This window comes from Bacillus rossius, chromosome 2 (assembly GCF_032445375.1).
Source record: "Bacillus rossius redtenbacheri isolate Brsri chromosome 2, Brsri_v3, whole genome shotgun sequence".
Classification (NCBI taxonomy): Eukaryota; Metazoa; Arthropoda; class Insecta; order Phasmatodea; family Bacillidae; genus Bacillus; species Bacillus rossius.
In genome coordinates this window covers 130,345,694-130,367,965 of record NC_086331.1, presented here as the reverse complement: position 1 = coordinate 130,367,965, position 22,272 = coordinate 130,345,694, and the positions used below count along the sequence as shown (strand labels likewise).

At 35.7% G+C, this 22,272-nt stretch overlaps 1 protein-coding gene across 4 annotated transcripts in view; it reads left to right on the top strand.

Moving 5' to 3' along the window:
- The window catches only part of LOC134529836 (zinc finger protein castor homolog 1), a 141,021-nt gene extending 119,018 nt beyond the window's left edge, over positions 1-22,003 (top strand). For 2 of the 4 annotated variants that reach the window (XM_063364329.1, XM_063364328.1), the window contains 7 exons: positions 356-523; positions 2,770-3,053; positions 5,109-5,241; positions 5,618-5,848; positions 7,571-7,829; positions 10,159-10,382; positions 14,459-22,003. In XM_063364329.1, coding sequence (XP_063220399.1) covers positions 356-523; positions 2,770-3,053; positions 5,109-5,241; positions 5,618-5,848; positions 7,571-7,829; positions 10,159-10,382; positions 14,459-14,730 — 1,571 coding nt within the window. In that variant the 3' untranslated portion in view covers positions 14,731-22,003. The remainder of the gene's footprint in view (positions 1-355; positions 524-2,769; positions 3,054-5,108; positions 5,242-5,617; positions 5,849-7,570; positions 7,830-10,158; positions 10,383-14,458) is intronic. The other 2 variants (XM_063364330.1, XM_063364332.1) reach the window with 2 other exon arrangements.
- The last annotated feature ends 269 nt before the right edge of the window (positions 22,004-22,272 follow it).

The window sequence follows — 22,272 nt, the reverse complement described above, 5'->3', positions numbered from 1 at the left end:
TATTTAAATCATTTATAATGTATTTTAAAGTGTTATTGTAGCTAAACAAAATATTTGAAATGGTTCATGTTTATAGTTTCCATTCATTAGTACATCAATTGTGCATGGATCTGTATGCGGTCTTTAAATTTTACAAACATTTGCTGTTATACTTGTGAGTAAAACAGCAGAAAACTATTAGTTATAGGTTTATAGCACAATCTAGCTTCTGTTCTAAGTATCTTGAGACATTATTTAGTTTTGAAAATGTTAAAAAGTTATCGTTATTGTGCTTCTGATGTCTAGGGTATTGGTGCAGGTAGACCGAGTGTGTACGCACTGTGTTTTGTTATGATTGGTTTTGGTTTTCTCATAGTGGTGAAGGCTTCCGGAACTTTTTATCCACTGTCTGCGTTTTCGTGTGGTCCAGGCCCCCAGAGCATGGGGAAAGGGGGGGTTCCCAAGTCGTCCCGGGGCACGTCTCCCTCCCCTCCATCCCCCACACGAAGTGATGACACAGCGGGGGATCTGAGGCCGAACCCAGGTAGGTTTCTAGGGGAAAATGAACCACTTCTCCTGTGCTGCTGTGCTCCCACGTGTTCCTGGTCCCCTCCCGTTGCCCGACAAATAACGCATCACACCTGCTTCGTCACTCTAACATTTGGTACTTCTCCGGCCTGGGTTTGTGTGTTTCTGCTAGAATGCATGCATTAAATACATTCAGTTGTAGAAAGACGTGTACAGAAATGTTTAGAGTTCTTTGCTTATTGTACTTTAAGTGGTATTTGTTAACTTAAGGAGGGTCTGCAATAGCTCAACAGTTTTTGGTATTTTTTTATTTTAGTAAAATAAATAATATATAATATTTTGCAATTACATACCCTGTATTTTAAATGCATGTACTTATGTAATTCTATAATTACCTGTCAAAACACTGTTTTGGTTAGTGTGTTGAGCAGTAAAAATATGAAACTTTTGAGAAACTATGGACATAAGCCATTGCAGACTATCTACCATTTGCATGTCACTGAAAACCAATCCTCTATGTGTTTGGTATGTATTTTGACAATATCTAATCTGTACTTGTTTTACTGTGTAAACTTCTTATAGATTAGTGTTGATTTTCGACATCCACAAAAAAAAATGGTCTCATGGTGTTGGCTACCTCCATTTCAACAAACTTCCAAAGAACACAAAACAGCACTTTTTAAAAAAATTTAGTTTAGTATGCAATTTGAAAAAAAAAGGTCAAATATAAAAATTTGAATATTTGTGTGTGTTTTATATGCTAATTTTGGTCCTTTCTTTTACAAAAATTAGTTTGCTTTTATGGCTAAAAAAATTGCTTGTCAACATTATTTGCAAGGGGGATAGTTTAATTAAAATACTACATATAACAGTTACAGTATTATTATGATTTTTGAATGTTAATTGCAATCAAAGTTTTATAATAATAAAAAAAACATATAGGCAGAAAATTACACAAGTTAAAAATTTTACAGCTTAAAACCATCTGCCAGAATTTTTATTTAACCTAAAATTTTAATAACTTCAATTTTTACGCTTTATACTAAATTTTTTTATCTGCTATTTTCTAATTTGAGCACCAGTTTGATCTATTTTGGGTATTGACAATGGGAAGTTTCAGTGTGTATTTTCATCACTGTTGTCAGGCATTTTTATGATCCTAATATCATGAAGTATTGAATCATTTTCAACTTACTTTTAGCCATGCACCCATTAAGGAAGATAAATATCACGACTTGTCCGTGATGCAATCATTCAACCTGTAGCCCTCACTCTGTGAGCCTTGGGAAACATTCCTGTCTGGCCACATAACAATGCCTTTTATATGAGCTATTTCTCCTTGTAGTATTCTGCAACATGTGCTTCTGCATTCATTACCCCGTCAACGTTACCCAGCCATCTCTCACACTCAGCACCCGGAGCATACTTCCTGCAGTCATTGTGCAGTGCCCGCCTGGCCTTCTGGGGTCTTGTCGGGCATCACTCAAGCATCAGCACACTAGATGTTGCTGGACATGTTAATGACCGGTTCTGGTACTAGCAATGCAAGTGGCCAACTTCAACTGGCAAATTACTACATTGACTGCAGGAGTGTCAGTCACGATCAGCTCAGTGTGCAGATGTGTGATTGGTCGTTGAGTATGTGGCCAAGTATAGCAAGGCTTGTCTGGTTAACTTGACAGGTGCAAATTGGACCGGCTGGGCTACTGTCAGAACACTGTCGCCTGTCAAGAACTACATAAGCACCGCTGCAGACAGTACCAACACCACTTTGATTTTAAGTTGCATAGTTTGAGCTCTCATACTACTTAAGAAACTTCTTTGTGGTACACAAAATCATCCTCTGTTTGTTCCATCAATTATAAAATGTCTTGAAAACAAAAATGTTTACCGTATGGTTAGGGGTAATGCAGATTTCGCGAAAAGATCTGAACACTTATTAGACTGTAACAAGGTATACCCACACCTGTGGTTTCTTCCTTGTGATTGGCGGCCGTCTGCGAGAGAAGTCAATGCCTTATTTGACCAAGCCACTCAGGACGCGTTTGCTTCCGCACTCAATCACTGTGATTGGTGTTGTTACAATTGATATGTACCTGGGAGAAACTCACCCAACAACGAAGCACAGATGATGCTACAGTGTTTTAACTTTCAGCTATTCCCGAAATATTTTCGCGAAATCGTCATGCCTCTACGTATGGTACTATAACCTTAAAACATTGAAATTTTTAGGTGGATGAACATGTTCGTTAATTTTTTCAGACATGATAAAACTGGAGCCTGAAACAGAGGTTCAGCAAAAGCATCATCAGCAACAGCAACAAATGCAACTTCAACAACAGCAACAACAGCAACAACAGCACCAACAACAACATTCACTGAGCCACCTGTTGCAACAGCCGCCACGTGCTTCTCACGACTCGTCTTCGCGACCAGACTGGATGATGCTGGAACGACACATTTGCTACGGCCGGGAGCAATCCTGCAGCCGACCATTCTGCAAACTGAAAAGGAAAGAGCACTATCACTGCAATGCATGCAACCAGGTAATAAAGCAAGAACAAATTTTTGTAGCACATTCTGTTAATCTTATTTTTATATATTCTAATTCAAGAACCAGTGTATTTTTCGGACAATTCTGAAAGTAGTTCACTGTATGCCGTTTCACTATACCAATGATATTTACTGTTTAGGTTGTCAACACCTGTTTTTTAATGTGAAACATAGTGGTGGCTATGGCAGTTATGTTCTAGATTTACACAAACATGTTATGTACTAAAATAATTTTTTTTTTTTTTGGCCAGCTACGTGTTACATATTCCTGGCATACTGAACTACTTCAGCAAACATTTATTAATTACTGGGACAGTAATCAAACTTCACTGCAAATACATTTTATTTTACATCACTGAAATAAATTACAGTAAACTCTCAACTATCCGGACCCGGATTATCCGGTTTTCGGGTTATCCGAGCTTCGACTAAGTTTAATTATTATTTTTTTATATTCTGAAGTTGTAAAGAGACGATGGCATCCCTCCGGCACACTTCTTCGCTTGGCAGTTCTATATTCTTAACCACCCTGTTACTGTGTCAGAAAGCTGTTTGGTCCAACCCTTCTTATCTTCCACTCCCTCAGCTGTCGTATTTGTCACACTTTAAACCCTGAGTGTTCCTTCACGTCTCCAGTCTCAATCTTGTTTCTTTCACGTGTGTTACACTCCTTTCCGCCCGTCCATTGGCCCAGCATGCACCTGGTGGGATGCTTGACTGGCTGTACTGGAAAAACAAAACTAGCCAAAATTTGTGTGAGCACGTTTTGTACGATTTTATCTTGAGCAGTGTTGATTTAACTTTCCCTCTTCGGTCATTGTAACTGACCATGAACTAGAAACATCGATTTAGGAAATCTTCACGTGTCTATCAAAATAGGTTTTCATGACGCCAACAATATTGTTTTCTCGTGCTATTTATTTCCCATGCTTGTAACTGCAACATTTCACAACAAACACTGCAGCCACGACTCCGCAAGATGTCCACAAATTGCTGCATCCATCTTTGATTTATGGTAACTTTCCTGCGTTAGGCATGTGAAAAGCATGCCTCAGAGAATTTGTGTATTAAAGTGCTAATTATATAATCCTCCAGCCTGGCACTAGTTTCTCAGCATGCTATTTTTAAGAACGGACAAGGAATTGAGAAGAAAGAATAACATGCCGCTGAGGGATAGAAAAATAAATACTAGGAAAGGGGGGGGGGGGGGACTGCCGCCTCTTTAGCAGACGGAGGAAGACCGCGTGGCAACACAGTGCCGTATTGTTTATATTCCATTAAACCTAGACACAGTACACAAAAGATGTCACTTTGTTCAGAATTCTACTGAAGACAAATATTTGGTGCAATCCAAACTCTTGAAATGGATCATCCAGGTTTTTTTTTTCCACAGAATTTCAATTATCTGGGCATCAGTACTTAGGTCCCAATTAACAAAGATAAATGGGGGGTTTACTTAGTTCATTTTTCCTGAGAAATATAACCAACAAACATGTGACAGCATGGCATTTTGCTGCTACCACTCGCACGGCACCCATGAAGCTTCCCACACGCTACATACAGCAGCCATATTATGAAGCATTAATATAGGTTTTGAGTATGTAGCATTTCATTTTGAAACACTAAACAACCTGTGCTCCAACATTAAATAGGTAATTTACCCTCTCCCCTTCTACTAACCTCATCCTATTTACCTCCCTCAGTGTCAGGAGCATTCTTCCTGCGGTCGTTGTGCAGTGCTTGCATGGTTTGCAGAGCTTCCCGCCTTCTGGGATCTTCTGGGATCTTCTGGGGGCAGTCATAACACATCGACATCAAGTATCAGCAAACTTACTTTGTGCTTAATATTACTGGACAAAAACATGGCCTGAATTTGTGTAGGCATAAGACAGAACCGTTGTGCTAACACAGTGTTACAATTTTTTTATACTAAGTCATTATTTTACAGGTTTTTCTCTGTGCATATGAAGAAAAAAAAAGGCCTTATTACAATTTAATTTATGTACCGGATGTGAATGCTAAAGTTTAAATTCTCACTTTTGTTTCAGGCTTTCTCGGAGCTAGACAAGCTGAGACCTCACATTGTAAAACACAGCAGTGGTGCTCTTAGTCCACCGACATTTAAGAAAGAACCTGAAGACAACAACAATGATGAGAGCAATGATTCCTCAGCCAATTTGGGTAAGTATACGTTTTGTTGAAGCAACAATCATTAAATTTTGTGTTGGAAACTTCTGAAAATATATAAATCAGTTTTGGTGGAATATATTAATATAATGTTTTTTATGTAAATTTATCGATCAATATTTCTTTATACTAAAAAAAAATTATTACCAGAGTTACTTAAGATACAAATGCAGGCACATTTGTTAAATTTAGCATCTAGTTCTTACTTTGGTGTGTGATCCGTATATTTTGACTCAATCCGCCACAAAAGAGATGTAGCAGAAAATTGGGCATGTATGTGCTATTTAATTTTGCTGTAGTTAACCTATGCTTACTTGAGGCATCACAAAAATAAGTTAGAGTGACATCTTTATTGGTGTGGCGTCCACAGCTGGCTCAACTCAGTACGAACATGCCAGCCCCAACGCGGAACTGCCGCCGTCTCTACCCCCGCCCGGAGTCCTCCACCCGTCGTTGTTCCCGCCCCACTCGTCGGCAGCAGCCAGCTTCAACGCAGCCATGGCTGCCGCAGCAGCTGCAGGACAGCAGTTTGCCCTCATCACCTCCCAGGGAATCCCTTTCATCCAGCCTGGCATCTCGGCCATCTACTCGTCGCCTGCCGGTGAGATTACAGCTCTGTCTGCTAGATCGTAAATTAATTGTGTATTTTTCTCATGCTTGTTTTAATCATGTTATTGTGAAATGTTTATCTAAAAAGTTCACGAATTTCAAATATTTTAATTGCAGATATTAGCTTTATGCAAATTTATTATTTTCTTTGTCGTAATTTTTTGTTCCAATTGCATATCAAGATTTTTCCACGTACAATAAAACTAGAGCCACTGAATTTTCGCGCATTCATTTAGTCGCAAGCTAGAATACAAACCTCCACACTGTCGCACTTTGTTCGTGATTGGACCACAGTTATCTGGACACGCCCCTCTACGACCGTGAGCCAACGATGTCCAGCTAGGAGAGAAGTAAGCGAATCAGGTAGTGCCAAATAACAAGGATAAAAATGTTCTCGCTAAGAAATCAACCAATGGGAAAGTAAGCATGGGTCGAGCACACCTATAACTTTTAATTCTATCCTGAGGCCAGAGGAATCCGCGAAATTTCCGGGACTCTAAATAAAACCCTGTTAACTGAGCACATGAGACGCGTCCGGCCGTTAGGCCCGCCCCGGACGAGCGTGGTTCGCCCGAGGGAATGAGTACTCTAAGAGCGGGGAGTTGCGAGCGAGATGGCAAGGCAGACATAGTGTCACCTGAGAGAGTCGCCGAGAAGCAAGTCGGCTGTTGTTGCGTTCGTGATGTGTGGGTTCACGAGCTGCGTGTTGAAATTCATTTCCGTGTGGCTTAGCACGCAGATAGTGGAGTTGGTACATTTTTTGCGAGCTGCGATAGACCGCGATGTAATGATACGTGTAAGCTTTGAGCAGCGGGGTCAACTGCGAGTCAAAATAATTATGAGTTTTGTGCAGAAGAGCAGCTGCCTATAAACTGTGATTGCATCTACAGTTAGCCATGGCTAGCTTTACTACCATCTAATATTTTTTAAGATAAGTTTTTGTAGTAAAACTATTAATATAATGTAAAGCAATGTACAGTCATGCCAGTGATCAAAGTAGGTACATGCCAGTATTTATGACAGCCATTATGAACTTTTGGCAGAGGTGAGATAAATTAAAAACGGGACATGCCTATTTTTGTTATTTATAATAACTGAACATAGTGTTTGTTCTGTACCACTACATGGAGCGAATGATATACATCATGAACATAGTGTCAACTCATTTCATTAAAAAAAAAAAAAATGGAAATGGTGTTCATTACCTCCAGGGTACAGAAATATAAACTCACTTCCAAGTTTTCTGTAGTTTAGAGCATCGCTAAAACATAACTAGAGACACGGAAAATTTGCGGGTTGATTTCGTGTTATGCTAAAATTCAAATAATTATACCTTAGTGCTGCTTCTGCCATTGGTTCTCTGTTGATCTGGAGGACTGAGGGCCAATTAGAGACCCTCACTCATAGAAGTGTCGAATCACAGGCCACCCAGTCGAGACGACTCACAAGTCAGCAGCCAATGAACAGTTGGCATTTGCCCGAGTGTGTAGAGGATATTGGAGTCTATCCTGGAGGTCATTGAACCCGCGAATTTTCCGGGTCTCTAAACATAACATGAACATGAAAATGTGGTAAATTGAACATACAAATATGGCAACTTAAACGATTATAGCATAATTGCATGATAGTAGTTCTGAAAATGAAGATGAAATTCAAAGCAGTTAAGCGGAAGGAGACGTGATGCTGTTTCTGTTATCATGGTTTCTCTGTGCAGGCTTGATGTTCGCTGCGCCACCAACTCTGCACCCCCACCACCCACACAATACTCATCACCCTTCGCTGGCCAGCAACGGGCTCTTGGATCATCACACCTTGATGACAGGAGAAGACATGTCCTTGAGCAAGTGTTCCCTGTCACCGCACCACGCACCGCCAACTCTCGACATGAGCCCCGAAGCCAAGAAGGCACGAGTGCAAAACAGTATGAGGATACTGAAAGATGAGCCAGTGCCCGAAGGCTACGTACGTTTCAGGTTAGTATCTGTTGTTGATTTGGGGCATGACCTATGAGTAGGGACCTGTAAAATTCGCGGATTCATTTCGCGATAGGATAGAGTCCAAATACTTTTGACGTTATTTTGCTTCAGTGATTGGGCCACAGTTTATCTGAAGGACTCTGGGCCAATGAAAAATCTTTAACAGAAGAATTAGCGAATCACGATAATTCCAGTCAACAGGTGTTACGAGACGGTAACCGATCGGCAGATGTAATTTGCACGAGTGCATAGAGGATCATGGAGTCTATCCTTTAGGGATTTGAAATCGCGAATTTTACAGGTCTCTACCTATGAGATCTTAAAACTAGCATTACAAATATTTTGACTATTAAGGAACGTGTTTTAAGAAATCTTTCGCTAGATTTAATTTTGGAGATGGTCTAGAGTTCATTTATCAAGTACCGTACATGAAAGCATTCTGAATCTGTTTGTTGTTGCCTTTCTAAAAATGGGCCACTTAAAAAGAGCCTTGATTATCCTGTATTGGAAAATATGCACACTTGTCAACTGGACTGGGTTCATCCTGAAGCCGATATCACATGATTGAATAGTTGCTCTTCCCTAAGCACACACATTTTCACTGAATTTTAAATAGAAAACTAACAGCTAAATGTATTTAAAATAGCATATTACTTTTAATTGACAAACCAATCTGGGTATGAAGCAAAACCAAACAAATAGTCAACAAGGAATTTTCCAAACGCCTCATAGAGACTTTTTAAGGTTCATTGTTTTCAGTTGTGATTGAGTAGTGGCTCAGCAGTATGAAATCTCCTAGCAAGAATACAAGAGATGGTTGTCTTGAAATGTTAGATGACATCCACATAGCCAGTTTGACAAAAATAACATAGGCAATGAGTTACAAAAGTAGTTGCAAGAATAGACATAGCTGTGCTGTGAATGAAGGAAATTAAGTGGTGGGGCTTTTGTTGATTATTTTGATCTCCTCTGTGCAATTCACACATCTGGCAGGTGACACAGGTTCGGATGAACTAGTACACATTGACACAGGTTCGGATGAACTAGTACACATTGACACAGGTTCGGATGAACTAGTACACATTGACACAGGTTCGGATGAACTAGTACACATTGACACAGGTTCGGATGAACTAGTACACATTGACACAGGTTCGGATTAACTAGTACACATTGACACAGGTTCAGATGAACTAGTACACATTGACACAGGTTCAGATGAACTAGTACACATTGACACAGGTTCGGATGAACTAGTACACATTGACACATGTTCGGATGATCTAGTACTCATTGACACAGGTTCGGATGAACTAGTACACATTGTGCTCTATGGCAGTGCAGTGGTGGTGCTCCACACTTAGCTTCATGAAACTGCATTGGATTTCACCACCTCACCATGAGCTGCATGCAACATTTGCAGCATCTTCCTAACACTGCTGGCATTATCAGTTTCCTCACAGGACACAGCCTTTGTAGAGCAATAGTTATGTTCACAGTCGAGAACACATTGTGTTCACTTACTTCACCCTTGTGGTCTGCATAGAGACGTACAGTCCCATCTGCTTTACTCTCGACGGAAAGTGGAGTAGCCTAATTTGAATAAGTTACAGGCTCATACACACCCAGCTCCACCAGTCTGTCTGTTTCCTTACACACACTTTCACCTAGCGCAAAAGCTACCGAACAGCATTTCCCGAACACTGGTCTTGCATCAGATTCCATTTATATATTTAATGGTGGTCCTTCTTAGTGGCCCAATTCCACGCTAACAAACACATCTGGATGTTGACTCACTATGTCTGCTACTACACTGGTTCCTTTTTGGTTTCCTGTGTGTATCCTTGACATGGGTACTGTGCTCTTTTTGTTTATCCATGCTCTTTCCAGATGAACTGATTCAGAACAGAAATTACACACTGTTCGGCAATGTTTACAGTTCTCTGAGTTGTGTAACCCATTACAACGCCAACAGGGTTTCTGTTCTTGAGGTGGATTTGAACTATTCAACAGAAAGGGCCTTCTGTGGACAGGGCAACGTTTCAAAACACTTACTTGATTTACAGCCTCGGCTAACTCACATCTTTCACCTTGTAAATCACTCACATTCCGAGGTAGTAATTTCTACAGCAGTAGTCATGTCAATAACTGCCTGGAGTGTGAACTTATCAGATGAAGTTTTATAACTGTTGATAGGCATGTTACAAAAATAAATAAAGTATATAAATTCCTTTTCATGCAGATTGTGTAATGCTTTATTTTAATTATATTGTATGTAATAAGGCATGCTATTTTATGCAATAATATGTATATGAAATTTTTTCAGGTTTAACGAGGATTGTAAATATCCTCATTGTGGGTACCGGGAACACCAAACACATTTCCATTGTATGAGACCGGACTGTGGGTATTCTTTTTGTGATAAGACACGATTTGTCCAGCATACAGCTCGTCATGAAAGACTGGACACGCTTATGGGAGGAGATTTCCAACAGTTTCGTGCAAATGTATCCTGTGGTAGACAGGAATGTGTATATACATCTACTCTTGGTAAGATCATATAATAGATTTCACTTGTGATAAATATATTAAGATTGTTTCATATAAGTGTAATTTTGTGTGTGCATATGCAGAATGATTTACACCCTGTTGCACCAATCTGTCCTTTGATTCCAAATTATTGAGCTTATTTAGAAGATGTCTACTCATTTGGCCTAGTGGCTGGCATGTCTGACTGGTGGGCCTAGGGACCCGGGTTCAATTCCCGCCCGAGGAGGGGATTTTTCAAACTTTTTTCCGGGGTTCAATACTGGGTGGTTGTGAAGTCCCTTTCACCTTCATCCCTCGGAAGGCAATGGCAAACCACGGAATCATCCCGCCTTGACTAGAACAAGGACGTCATGGCTGTCACCACTGTGGCGTTGCATGTGCTCATGACATCGAGTAATGGGCTAAAATGATTCATCATGTCATCATCATTCAGGAAATAATCTTTATATTAACGCTACAAACATAACCGCAACTTAATCTTGGCGTGACGACTTTACTTTTTCTGTAGGGATACGTTAAAAACACGGTGTACCCTGAGAAGGTAACTAACATCCAGAAACTTAAAGATAGGGTCACTTCAGCAATTGCAGCTATGACTGTGGACATTATTTGGAAGAAGTGGCAGGAGATTGAACACCAGAGCTGAAATGACACCCATATTGAAGTGTTTTAATATCTAAATATAAAACTTCAAAATTTTCTAAACATTTTGAGATGTCACATGCATATATCTATTAAATACTACCTTTACTATTACAGTTTATAGTTTCCACGATCACTTTCAATGACCATGTGTATACAGTTACATAAATATTTTACTGATATTTGTATGACTGTAAGGAAGCAGCATCAGCTTAAATTCTAAATATTCATGATACAGTATTGAGACATGAATATGATTATTATTTTTTTTTTTTTTACAATTTAGACAAAAAAATTAGCATTCATGATCCATGAAATGGTTATTATAGGCTATGTTTTAGTTGCTTCTTATGTATAAAAGGATATTTCTTCTTTAATCTGTTATGATGGCTTAAGGTAAAAAAACACAGAAAATAAGCGTAGGGAAATTAAAAGTTAACCTCTATTTTCATAGCCTTCCACACATCCTCATATTAAAATATGGTCTTATCTAAACATCACTCTTTGGCAAATAATCATAAGAAATGTGAAAACCTTTTAATGAATGCCCTGCTTCAGGGTGTAGCAGTAGTGGGACAAAGATATTTCATTGTTGCATAAATATTGCATCTATGCAATATCTGGAAGGTGGATGTTGAGAGCAAACTAATTGCAGTTCACTATTTTATCATGTCTGTTTTGTGTATAGTATTGTTGTTCTCCAATCATAACCTAATATCTGGTTTTTGGGCATTCTTGTTGTTGGTTTATGGTTTATTTGCATGGAAAGATACAATGAGTTATCCAACAATCAACAGATCTCCAGCCCATTTTAAAATGTGGATACATTCATTTAATCTTGTTAGTTCTTACTGTTATTTGTAAATAACACATGCTCCCAAATTAAGCTTTAATCACTGCCAGCATGTGTTACTAACTATCCATCTTTGTTTTTCACTGCCACTTTTTTGAAAAACTGACTGTTTCATTATCTTGCCATAATTTACTCAAAATTTATGAAAAGTGCTGGTTTACATCAAACTGAAGAAGCTTGAAGCTGATACCAGTTATGTTTAACAGTAGAGTTAACCAATAGGGAAGCTGGGATGTAGTGGAAAGATTCCGTCTGACACTCTGTTTAACCATTTTAATGTTACCGTTAGTTACAGTATTAGTTCCAACAACCAACTTATAATTAACTTTTACAAGAAGGGGTAAAACTATCTGTTTGTAAAAGTTCTTGGCCTGCTCATTATTTTCCTAGTTCTCGTGGAGTACGCGTTCCGCAAAGTCTTGATCGTGAACGTGTTAGAGGAGCATGAGGGATTTCGCCCACAATACTGGGAGAGTAGTGTTTAATTATTTAAATTAGTGAAGCTACGAAGCATACAAATATGACGTGGACCGAGCAGGGCATTCAAGGCCTTATTCCTGGGACTATGGTTCGTACATCTAGGAGTAACTGCTGGTTTCACTTTCACGACGATCAAACTGTCGAAGACCTTTTTGGTTTTAGCCTATCACATTACCCGTCAGCTTGTATCCATTGCAACCTGCTGACACAGAGTGCGTGAAGTCTTTGCTTGGTTGCTGTCACATCTGTGCTTGAATCGTTAAAGTCTCACCGCAGGACAGTCGTTCACCTGGGTACGATCACGCCTGGTCGCGTTACACAGTCATAGTTATCGTCATTAATGTTAGGCTGCTCGCTGGCTGGTATCGCGGCCCACGCGTTCGTTCTTTCAGCATACTCTGACGCGCCCGTTGCCTCACATCGTCGACTGATCCTGGGGACACCTCGCTTCTCCTCTTGTGCTGCCCACGTTTCACCCCTCATGTGGCGCCTAGAGGTACCGAGCTCACCAGGCTAGGTACACTTCTCCACTCACGGCACACACGGTGACACAATCCATTATGTCCTCATCAACAATTACTTATGATAAAAAAAAATTGGTTGTCTGTAAAGTCGGTTTATGGACGATAGTTTAACGTGACAACGTCATAACAAAACATTGATGAAATGATTGCATACTTTTATGAATAAAATTGGATCATTTTTATTGAATTATCACTATTTTGTATGGATACAAAGAAGGAGTGAAATGAAATCTACAATTTAATTAATAAATTTACTTTTATTTGCACTCATTAATTCAAATATGTTTATTACTTTAACGAAGAGATTATTTTAAATATAACTTTTGTACATGTTTGCTATTTAACTTCTTCCAATCTGTGTTATTCTGTTACGGATAGGACGATGATAGGAAAAGTAGGAAACAAATGGGAGTGTTTCAAGTTTAATGTGCCTCGAAAATTTCAAATCGATGGTTGTTCCAATCGAGTGGAAGAGAGATAGATGCGGCGCAAGCGTACAGTGAGCGTAACAGGAGACAGCGTAACGGGACAATGTGCGTAGCGGGATACTTTTTCGTGCGTGCAGCCAGCGTTCATCGATTTATTAGACGTTGTCAATTCAAAAAAATATAACAATTTAAACACACATACTAATTACTACCCTAATGTAAACAATAATTACGATAACTGGGGTCAGACGGACCAGAGCCCCACCTCATGTACAAACAGTGAATCCAAGTTTCAACTACGCAAAGAACTGTCTGTTTACTTTCACCAGCTTCTTAATTTTTTTTTTTTATTTAAGTATGGAACCAAATAATTTTTTTTGCAATGTGGTCATTTGGCAGAATCACCTTTGATTTAAGGGTTTCTTTGTAGAAATAATTTTGCAGTATAACATTCTATGACTGTTTAGAGTTCTTAGGCATTAGGAGCTTTCAATTAACCATGCAAAATTTTATATGGCTTGTACAAAAAAATCACAGATTATATCAGAATATTCTCTAGACATAATTTTACTCTTTTGAACAACAGGTATTAGTAATTTTTTATCCAGCCTATTTTCTTTTTTTCCTTCTAATTTTGCATGTAGTAATTTCATATTTTTCAGTTGCTGCTGCCCATTTGAATAGTAGATGAATAAGTTGTCCAGATGCTTCCTCATATCAGTAACTAAATACATTTCTTATCACTCATCTCTACTGGCTGTGAATTGTTTGATAACTTACCTTTCTATCTGATAAAATCATTTTTAAATACAGTCTTTGGGCACATTCTGAAGTCAAACATACACATACACATTTACATTCAACCCTCAAGCCTACAAGGTAACAGTAACGCTTTGCAATGAGTTATGATCACTACTGTACAGCACTACCATCGCCTTCTTGCTTCTCACTGCAGAGTATGTGTAGAGGCGGAATGGGGAGATTGGAGAAGGCTCTGCTTTGTAGTCGACGCATCAGCTGCACAGAATTGTTGTTGAGTAATAGTGTTGAGTTTGCCCAGTGCTAGAAAGCTGTCAAACCGATGAGACCACAGAGGTGGTAGTGGTTGATGATTTATTTCGGGAGGTTTATATTGGATGAATTTTTCAGGTGCTATGCAGAACAAGGCTTCACATTTCCACTGTTTGAAGTGTGACTTTGTGTGTACTGACACGAACAAAGTGGTTGCCCACCGTCGCCAGCACCAGAAATTAGATTCGATCATGGCAGCCGGGTTCGAGAAGTTCACGCCGTCCCAGCCCTGCAACCAAGAGTCGTGCGCCCACTCGGGGAAACAGACACATTACCACTGCTTGAGTTGTCAGTACGCTGTGTTGGGTCTGTCGCAGATGTCCGCTCACAAGTATCGGCACATGGAGTGAAACTGACCGATGGCTGAGGCAAGCTGGCTTTTTACCATACCAAAAGATGTTCCTTATGTGAAATGACACTTCGGTTTGAGTTTGAAGAGGAAATTTTAAGTACTGTAAAAAAATGTGTTGTCTTTCATTTAAAATCCAATGACTTGATGCTTGGAATATAGAAACAAACACCAAATCTGTAGCTTTATCTGTTAATTGTGTTTGTTAAACTGAAGAAACAACAATGAGTGATTGGTTTCCGTGCTTTAAGCAAGTCTTGCATTTATTTTGCCCAGCAAATACTCTTGACTTGCAGTTTGTGGAACTTGTAATATATTTGTAATGATTACTGCAATGGTATGGAAACAATTTTTCTTCTGTAATTGAGTGATTTTGTTATGCTACAAGAAATTTCCTTAAATTGCATAATAGTCATTCAAATTCATAAAATATATTAGTGATAATGAAATGTAGTGTTGATGTTACAATATACATTTCTTTAATACTGCTTAAATTATGTTAAGGGAAGTCTAAACATTTTGCAGTATTGTATTATTTTACAGATAAGCAGAAATAAATTATTCAAGCCCCCTGTTACATAAAATAATGGTGTAATTTATGTTGTTTGTTTAAGAGTAGGCATAGTTTGATTGGATTTGGTACCAGCAAAAATTTTCAATTGGTGAATGTTTCTTTTTTAATATCATTGGAACTACAAGTTCATTTACTGGTTTTCATTTTGAGAGGAAAAATTATATGTAATAAATATGTAACTTAAAATCACTTTTAATAGTTGGATCATGAATACAAGTGAGAGCAGGTATTTGGATATACGAAAGCTTCGATATACATGTATATTAATTAATTTGAACCCTTAATGCTGTGTGTATATAAAAATGTATAAACAAAATGTTTGTTTCTGTAGAAGTGTTTCGTTTCGACATGCACTAATTTTCAAGCCTTCGATGGGATATATTTAGGGAAATTCATGATATCATTCAGCTAAGTACATTTCAATTCATGTGCTCAAAAATTAATCTCAACCTTTTGAAAGAAATATATCGTGGTTATTTTTTCTATAGATTTTGATTAGGTAAATCAAACTGTCAAATTCAGGTGTGTATTTTACCAAGAATACTTCACATGTTGTGGTTAAAATAAACTTCAATTATACTTTCGTTTCTATGCATATGCAAATTTTGGATTGACTTGCCAGTATTTCAGTGTAATGAGTACAATAAAATTTCTGTAGAAAATTTTTTAAAGGTGCTATGCAGAGTTTATTTAGTATAATTAGTGATCTAAGCAGCTAACTTACCTCATTATTTAACTAGAGAACATCAAGTATTTTAAGTACTGTGATTATCAAAGAATTAAGTATAGTTCAAAGAAATCATATAACGTAGATTACAAGTAGCATGTAATACCAGCAGTGCAGTAGTTGTATCACTGCAATAATATTTCCCTTTCTTTTATTTATGTAATTAATTTGTTCTTAAATGCAGTAAAGTGTTATAAAGTATTACTTTAAAACAGTATTTATTGGTGGACAAAATACATTAATAATGTTGAAATCATGCAAGGAATGTGTGTGGATAGTCAGGTTGAGAAAATATAAAAAAATGTTGTTGTTTAATAATGAAACCAAATAGTTTTTACAGGTAAAAAGACAGAATTATTTTATTTTTAATTTCATGAAAGTATTGATCATTTTTACATCTGCTACCTGTGAGAAAGCTTTGATTATTGATTTCATCAGCATAGTTCCGTTTGTAAATGTGTTATGTTTATCAAAATATACATTTAAATAGGTAGTAATCTAATTATCTCTTTAAAATCATACTTCATCAGTACAGACTCAATAACATATAACATGAAGAAATTAGAAAAAAAATTTTTAACTGTATTAATGTAAATTAAACTGTAGGAGTGAAAGACATTAAAAAAAATCAGTCTTAGTAAAATATGGCATTGTATTAAACATGGTAAGCCTAAGTCCCTGGCATAGAACATTTAGAATAAACAGAGCAGCTGATATCATCCTAAGTCTTCTCCATTCTTATAGTTTTGTGTAAACAAAATTGAGTGAATGATAGTTTGTTATTCTGACAGAAAATTGAATGACATGGGTGAAACTGTGGAGATGATGTTCAAAGAAACATTTTCCCATTAGTTTCTGCAACATTCTACCTATAAATAAACAAACAATTGCATGTCTTTTACTAAGCATAAGGCATGAGGTAAAATACCAAGGTCATAGCTTCAAGCAACTGTTAAAATTAATATGCTAAGTTGATAGATCAAGCATCCTTGCTTATAGTGGCCAGCCTATAAAGAATTTACATTACAAAGTCTATGTAAGGTGCATGTCATTAGCTGAAATATTGGCAAGTTCATTTATCAAGACCAGGTGAAGTTGTTAAAATCTGATTAATTGAATACTAATATGCAAGTCACATATAAGATTTTTATAAGTTCTCTATACTAATTTTAGTAACACTCTGTCCCACATTATAAAATATTTTTAAATTGTTACCAATGTTTGAAACCAATTTATATGCATTACTAGAAAGAGAGTTTATTGTAGTTCATAGTTTCATAAATTTACAGTTTCTGTTTGATTGTAAATCATTTTTAAAATTTAGCATTAATTAACAATTTACGATGACCCCAAATAAAATGTTTTCTTAAATTATTGGTGTACAAATAATTTTTTCTTAGTTTACTGCTGCACAATTATATGGCGAAAAAAAATAAAACTATACAATTTAAATTCTGGTTGTACACATCAAAATATAGAATTCTTAACAATATCGATAACTATTTAAAATTTCATGAGAGTCAAATAAACTTGTTTAAATAAGCTTGAATGCTATTACATTGAAATTTATGAAACAATTACTATTGTAGTGCAATGACATAACACTAAGTATCTCTTTGATTATTCGTTAAAAATGGGCGTAGCCCATATTATTGTAAACTAGTGTGGTACATTTATAATGCCATGTAGGGTTAATTAGAGCATCACATAAATGGTTAGAACATAATGCATTCGTATCAAATGAGTGTTTCCTAAAGATATGTTTACAAATCTTTACTTATAATTTACAAAAAAAAAATATTTTATTACTTAACACTGTTGGTATGTGACAGTTCTTCAAAATATAACATACATTGGATGTGCTATTTTTTTATTTTTTTAAATGTGGTTCAATTTAGCTATACTGTAATAATTGGTTTTTATAAATAGCATTATCACAGTCATAATGTAGTTGAGTCACTTACATTTGTGCCTTTAGGAGCAGGTTTTGTAGAAGTTGAAAATTTAAATCAAGTTTGTGTTACTTTTTTTTTCACTGTGTAGATTCGTGCCTTATGACAATGTTGTTTCACGTAATTGGATAGTGCTTGAAAACTACTGTACAGGTACCTCAATCAGAGTATGTAGTAGTTTTTTTGCTGATGAGTATTGGCCATTTTAGTTTTACGTACAGCTAAATGGTGTAGGTAATACAGTTTTTTTTTAGTACAGAATTAGGTTTTTGCTGTTTTAAAAGTTTTTAAAAAAAAATTGAAATGATTTTACTTTAAAAAGTATGAAGTTAACATAAAATTGCATGTGGTACAATGTCATTACATTAAAGTACTCTGCTTCAGAAATTATAATTTTTAATGTTTAATATCCATTCTATATTGTTTGAATACAGTGTTGAGTTAGATTGATAAATAGGCCAAGCGTTTAAGAGGAAACTATGGATGTAAATTATTTCACATGTAACGTATAAAAAAAAGTTAATTTGGTGTAAATCATGTTGTTGTGTACGTGCATTGTCACTTCATTGAATCAATAAACTGCTTACTTACTGCCTAGAGTATGGACAACGGCTTACTATAAATGTGGGCCATTGGGAAGGCTCTAAATCTAGACACTGTTTTGGCCATAAATATGGTTCCTTGATAACATATCTAGAATTCACTTCTAATCATAACTTAATATCTTACAGAATTAGTGGGCAACAAGTAAAATTTTTCAGTGACACTTCTGAAAAAGGTTTTTAACTGTTATATTTATGTTGACATAAAAATCTTCATGATTAACATTTTTTTTTTTTTTTTTAATGATTAGCTCTGTAATTAGTTTTTGGACCTCAATATTCAGTTTGGTGTGATGACTCCATTTAACTCAGCTATCTAATTAATATACAATGAAAGATGATGTCGAACTTTCGCAATCTTGGCCTCCGGGTCGAAGCCACATCATGGTGTTGGAGTGATACAGCATTTCGCTATGCATTGCAGTCAGCATCATTAGGGTGGAAATTAAGTGATGTCTTTAATTCTCACCCTGATATTGCTAAATGCAAGGATCATCAAAAGTTGGATAACTCAAACACCATGACATAGCTTCAAGTAGAAAATCAAGACTTTCATCTAATACACAATAATAGTAGGGAAAATAAATCTTGGAAAATTTTATTTTCTGCGATTCAATATCATTGAAACAAAAAAAAAAAAAAATTCATTAATTTTGAAACAGTAAAAAAATATATACTGCGATATTCATGCATGCTAGATTTTTCTCTCTTTTTTTAAATTTATTTAGTTAAAAAAAATTGCAGTTTTATCAATACCAGCATTTTAATTATGTGGTTCTTGCTATTACTACAGTATTTTTTAACATTTTACATTTTCATCAATTATTTAATCAGCTATTTTGGTGAAATTTAAATTTTCTAAAGGACATAAAAAGTAGCTCTTAGAAAATTTTTTCTAAAACAGTTTTGCACTTCTTCATTGTATTGTACACTAACTGTAGCAATGCTTGGAATATCTATGTAACAATTTTCCATCCTTATGCACTACGGAGTACAATTTTGACAAAACATTTGCAGTTTTATTGTTCATGCTTAAATTTAAAAACTCCACAATGGAATGTTAGTTTTAAAAATGAATGTTACTTTACTGTGAATAGTTTTAAATTTGTATTTTGTTATTTACATAAAGTAAGCAAATCAAACAAGCAGAAAATAAGTTTTAAACACTGTAAAAGTTGTATTGTTGATATGTGTTGTGATAAATTTCCCTGTGTTAGTCACCATATTGTGCCATGCAAAGGCATGTACGTATTACAGAAATAGGTAATTTAATCAAATTTATCACTATGTAAAAGGGGGCAAATTGCACTGATGTAGATCTATTGATATATTTGTGTGTTGTAGTAAATAGAGAAATTAGCACCTATAAAATTATTTTAATAATATTAATTACAGAGGTAAAATATATTTTGAATTTTTGAGTGTTGGCAGAAATTTTGAAATTCGATTGAATCCAAATTTATATAAGTAATTTTTAGTGATTCAAAATGTAGTACAAATATGAAGTAATATGTTTTATAGTAATTTATACTAAATTTTGATAGCAATATATTTATCTTTCCCAGTTAAACGCACCATCTCTTGTTAATGAGTGAAAAAAAAAAAGGCTAATGTTGACTCAAAAATTTTAGTGCCTTAAATTTGTTTCACTAAAGTATTAAGTACAAGAAATAATATCAAATAGGGACGTAGTCTGAATTGAAATTATACTTGTTTAGATCAAAATTGCTTATAATCTGATCTTAAATTGTAGCTGGTATGTTAAATTGAAAGTACACTGAAAATCACTTAAGCTACAATAAAAGCTTATGGCATGAAATTATTTTTTTTCATTCACATACTAAAAACATTTTCCAGTTATAACCAGTGGGAAAAATTACGTAAGTGTGGAAAGGGAAGCTTAATAGTTAACTAATTAACTATGGAAATATTTTGCCTATATTTATACGTATAAAAAGAAAGTATCATTCCACCTCAAACAATTAAAAAGACAATAACATGAGTAATCTAACTTTTATAGTCCTCTTCATTTACCAGCTAATATTTAGCTGTGTATTATATGAGATATGTTTAGTACTCGAAAGAAACATATCATGATATTTATTGAAAGTGTTTGATAAGTAATGGAAATTTTTAGGTCATGTAGCATATAACACATACATACCTGCATAACTTTTCCAATGGCAAATTGTGTTTTTCTTTATCTTATTGATTAAATTATATTTAAAATAGCAAGATTATATGTTTAGATGCATTCCAAAGTATTATGTTTGTTAAATGTCAAACAATTAAAATCTGGAAAACTGCAAAAAATTTGCAGAGGCTTTTTTTTTATCAAATGTAATTATGCCTATGAAATTTGAGATTTGAAAAATAACATTAATTTTAGTGTGTGCCATATACTTTTAAGCAAGATTACAATGTGCAGAGATATAAGATATTTGTCTTATTAGTTCTATAAGGAAGGTAAATTACCTACAATGTATACAAAAAACTAGTCTGCACTTATTATTGCTGTTATAATAATTGTTTAATAAGTGAATATTCTGAAAACAACTGAATCTGTAAAATAAATATTGTACAAAAATAAAATAATTCTTTCATGTTCACGAAAGAGATAAAGAATGTATTTATTGTTTCTAACAAAGGATTTTTCTATTTGTTTTCATTCCAGCCAAATTTTATTTGATATTTCAAATACAAATAATTGTATTGCACAGAAGTATCTTTCCTGAAAAGTTAAAATATATTTTGTTGTAATTATTTTTCACCTCCTATTTTAAAGTATCGAATTATTTAATCTCTTTTTAGTGCAAGATGACATGAGCGAAATAAATCATTTTAGGGTAAATTCATTGTTTTTATTAAAATAACTAACTTCTGACTATTTGACATATAGAAACTCCCAATGTACTTATTTTATCCTCACATCACTTCCAATTACAAACAGAGTTGGCCTACGCTGCTGGCCATGACAATCACATCAAGACCAACGTGAGCTAACATAACCTATATTGGGTGAAGTTCTCATCATACACAGATCACACAATTACATTTGCAGCTCTGTATGATTACTACTACATGGCTTCACCATGGACTGCAAAACCTGCTGCTACACGAAGCTTCGTTGCGAGAAAAAGACTTTGGATGTCATGCTGCTTTGACGTGAGCCCACACGTGTGGCAGGCCGGTTGCGTCAGACCCCGGACCGTATGTGTTTGATCGGCGAGAGATCTGGTGTCTGGTGTACGCACAAGCCAAGGAATCTGGTATGAGCACCGCAATTTTTTTTTTGGTGGTGGATGAACATGAAATTTTTATCAATCTTTCAAGTTCACAGTTATCCTGCAACATTTATGTCAAATTATGGCATATCTGTGATGAGTTACTTTCAACGTGGTCAGCTTAACAATATTGTTTCAAAGTCATCTGTATTCTGTTCATATTTAAATAATTAGTGCATACAATAATTTACTGTGAACAAAGAAATTAATTTATGCCTAAAGTAACAAAAGAAACTTGTAATGTAACTCATTATTTTAATTCATACATGTCAATTATTTTTTTAAGAATTTTCTATAGTTACAGTACAGTTCATCCACTACAAAATGTAGAAGTACGTACTTACATTTTCTTGGTTTCAATGGCGTGAGATTCACATCCTATACATTAAGTGTTCATTTTATTT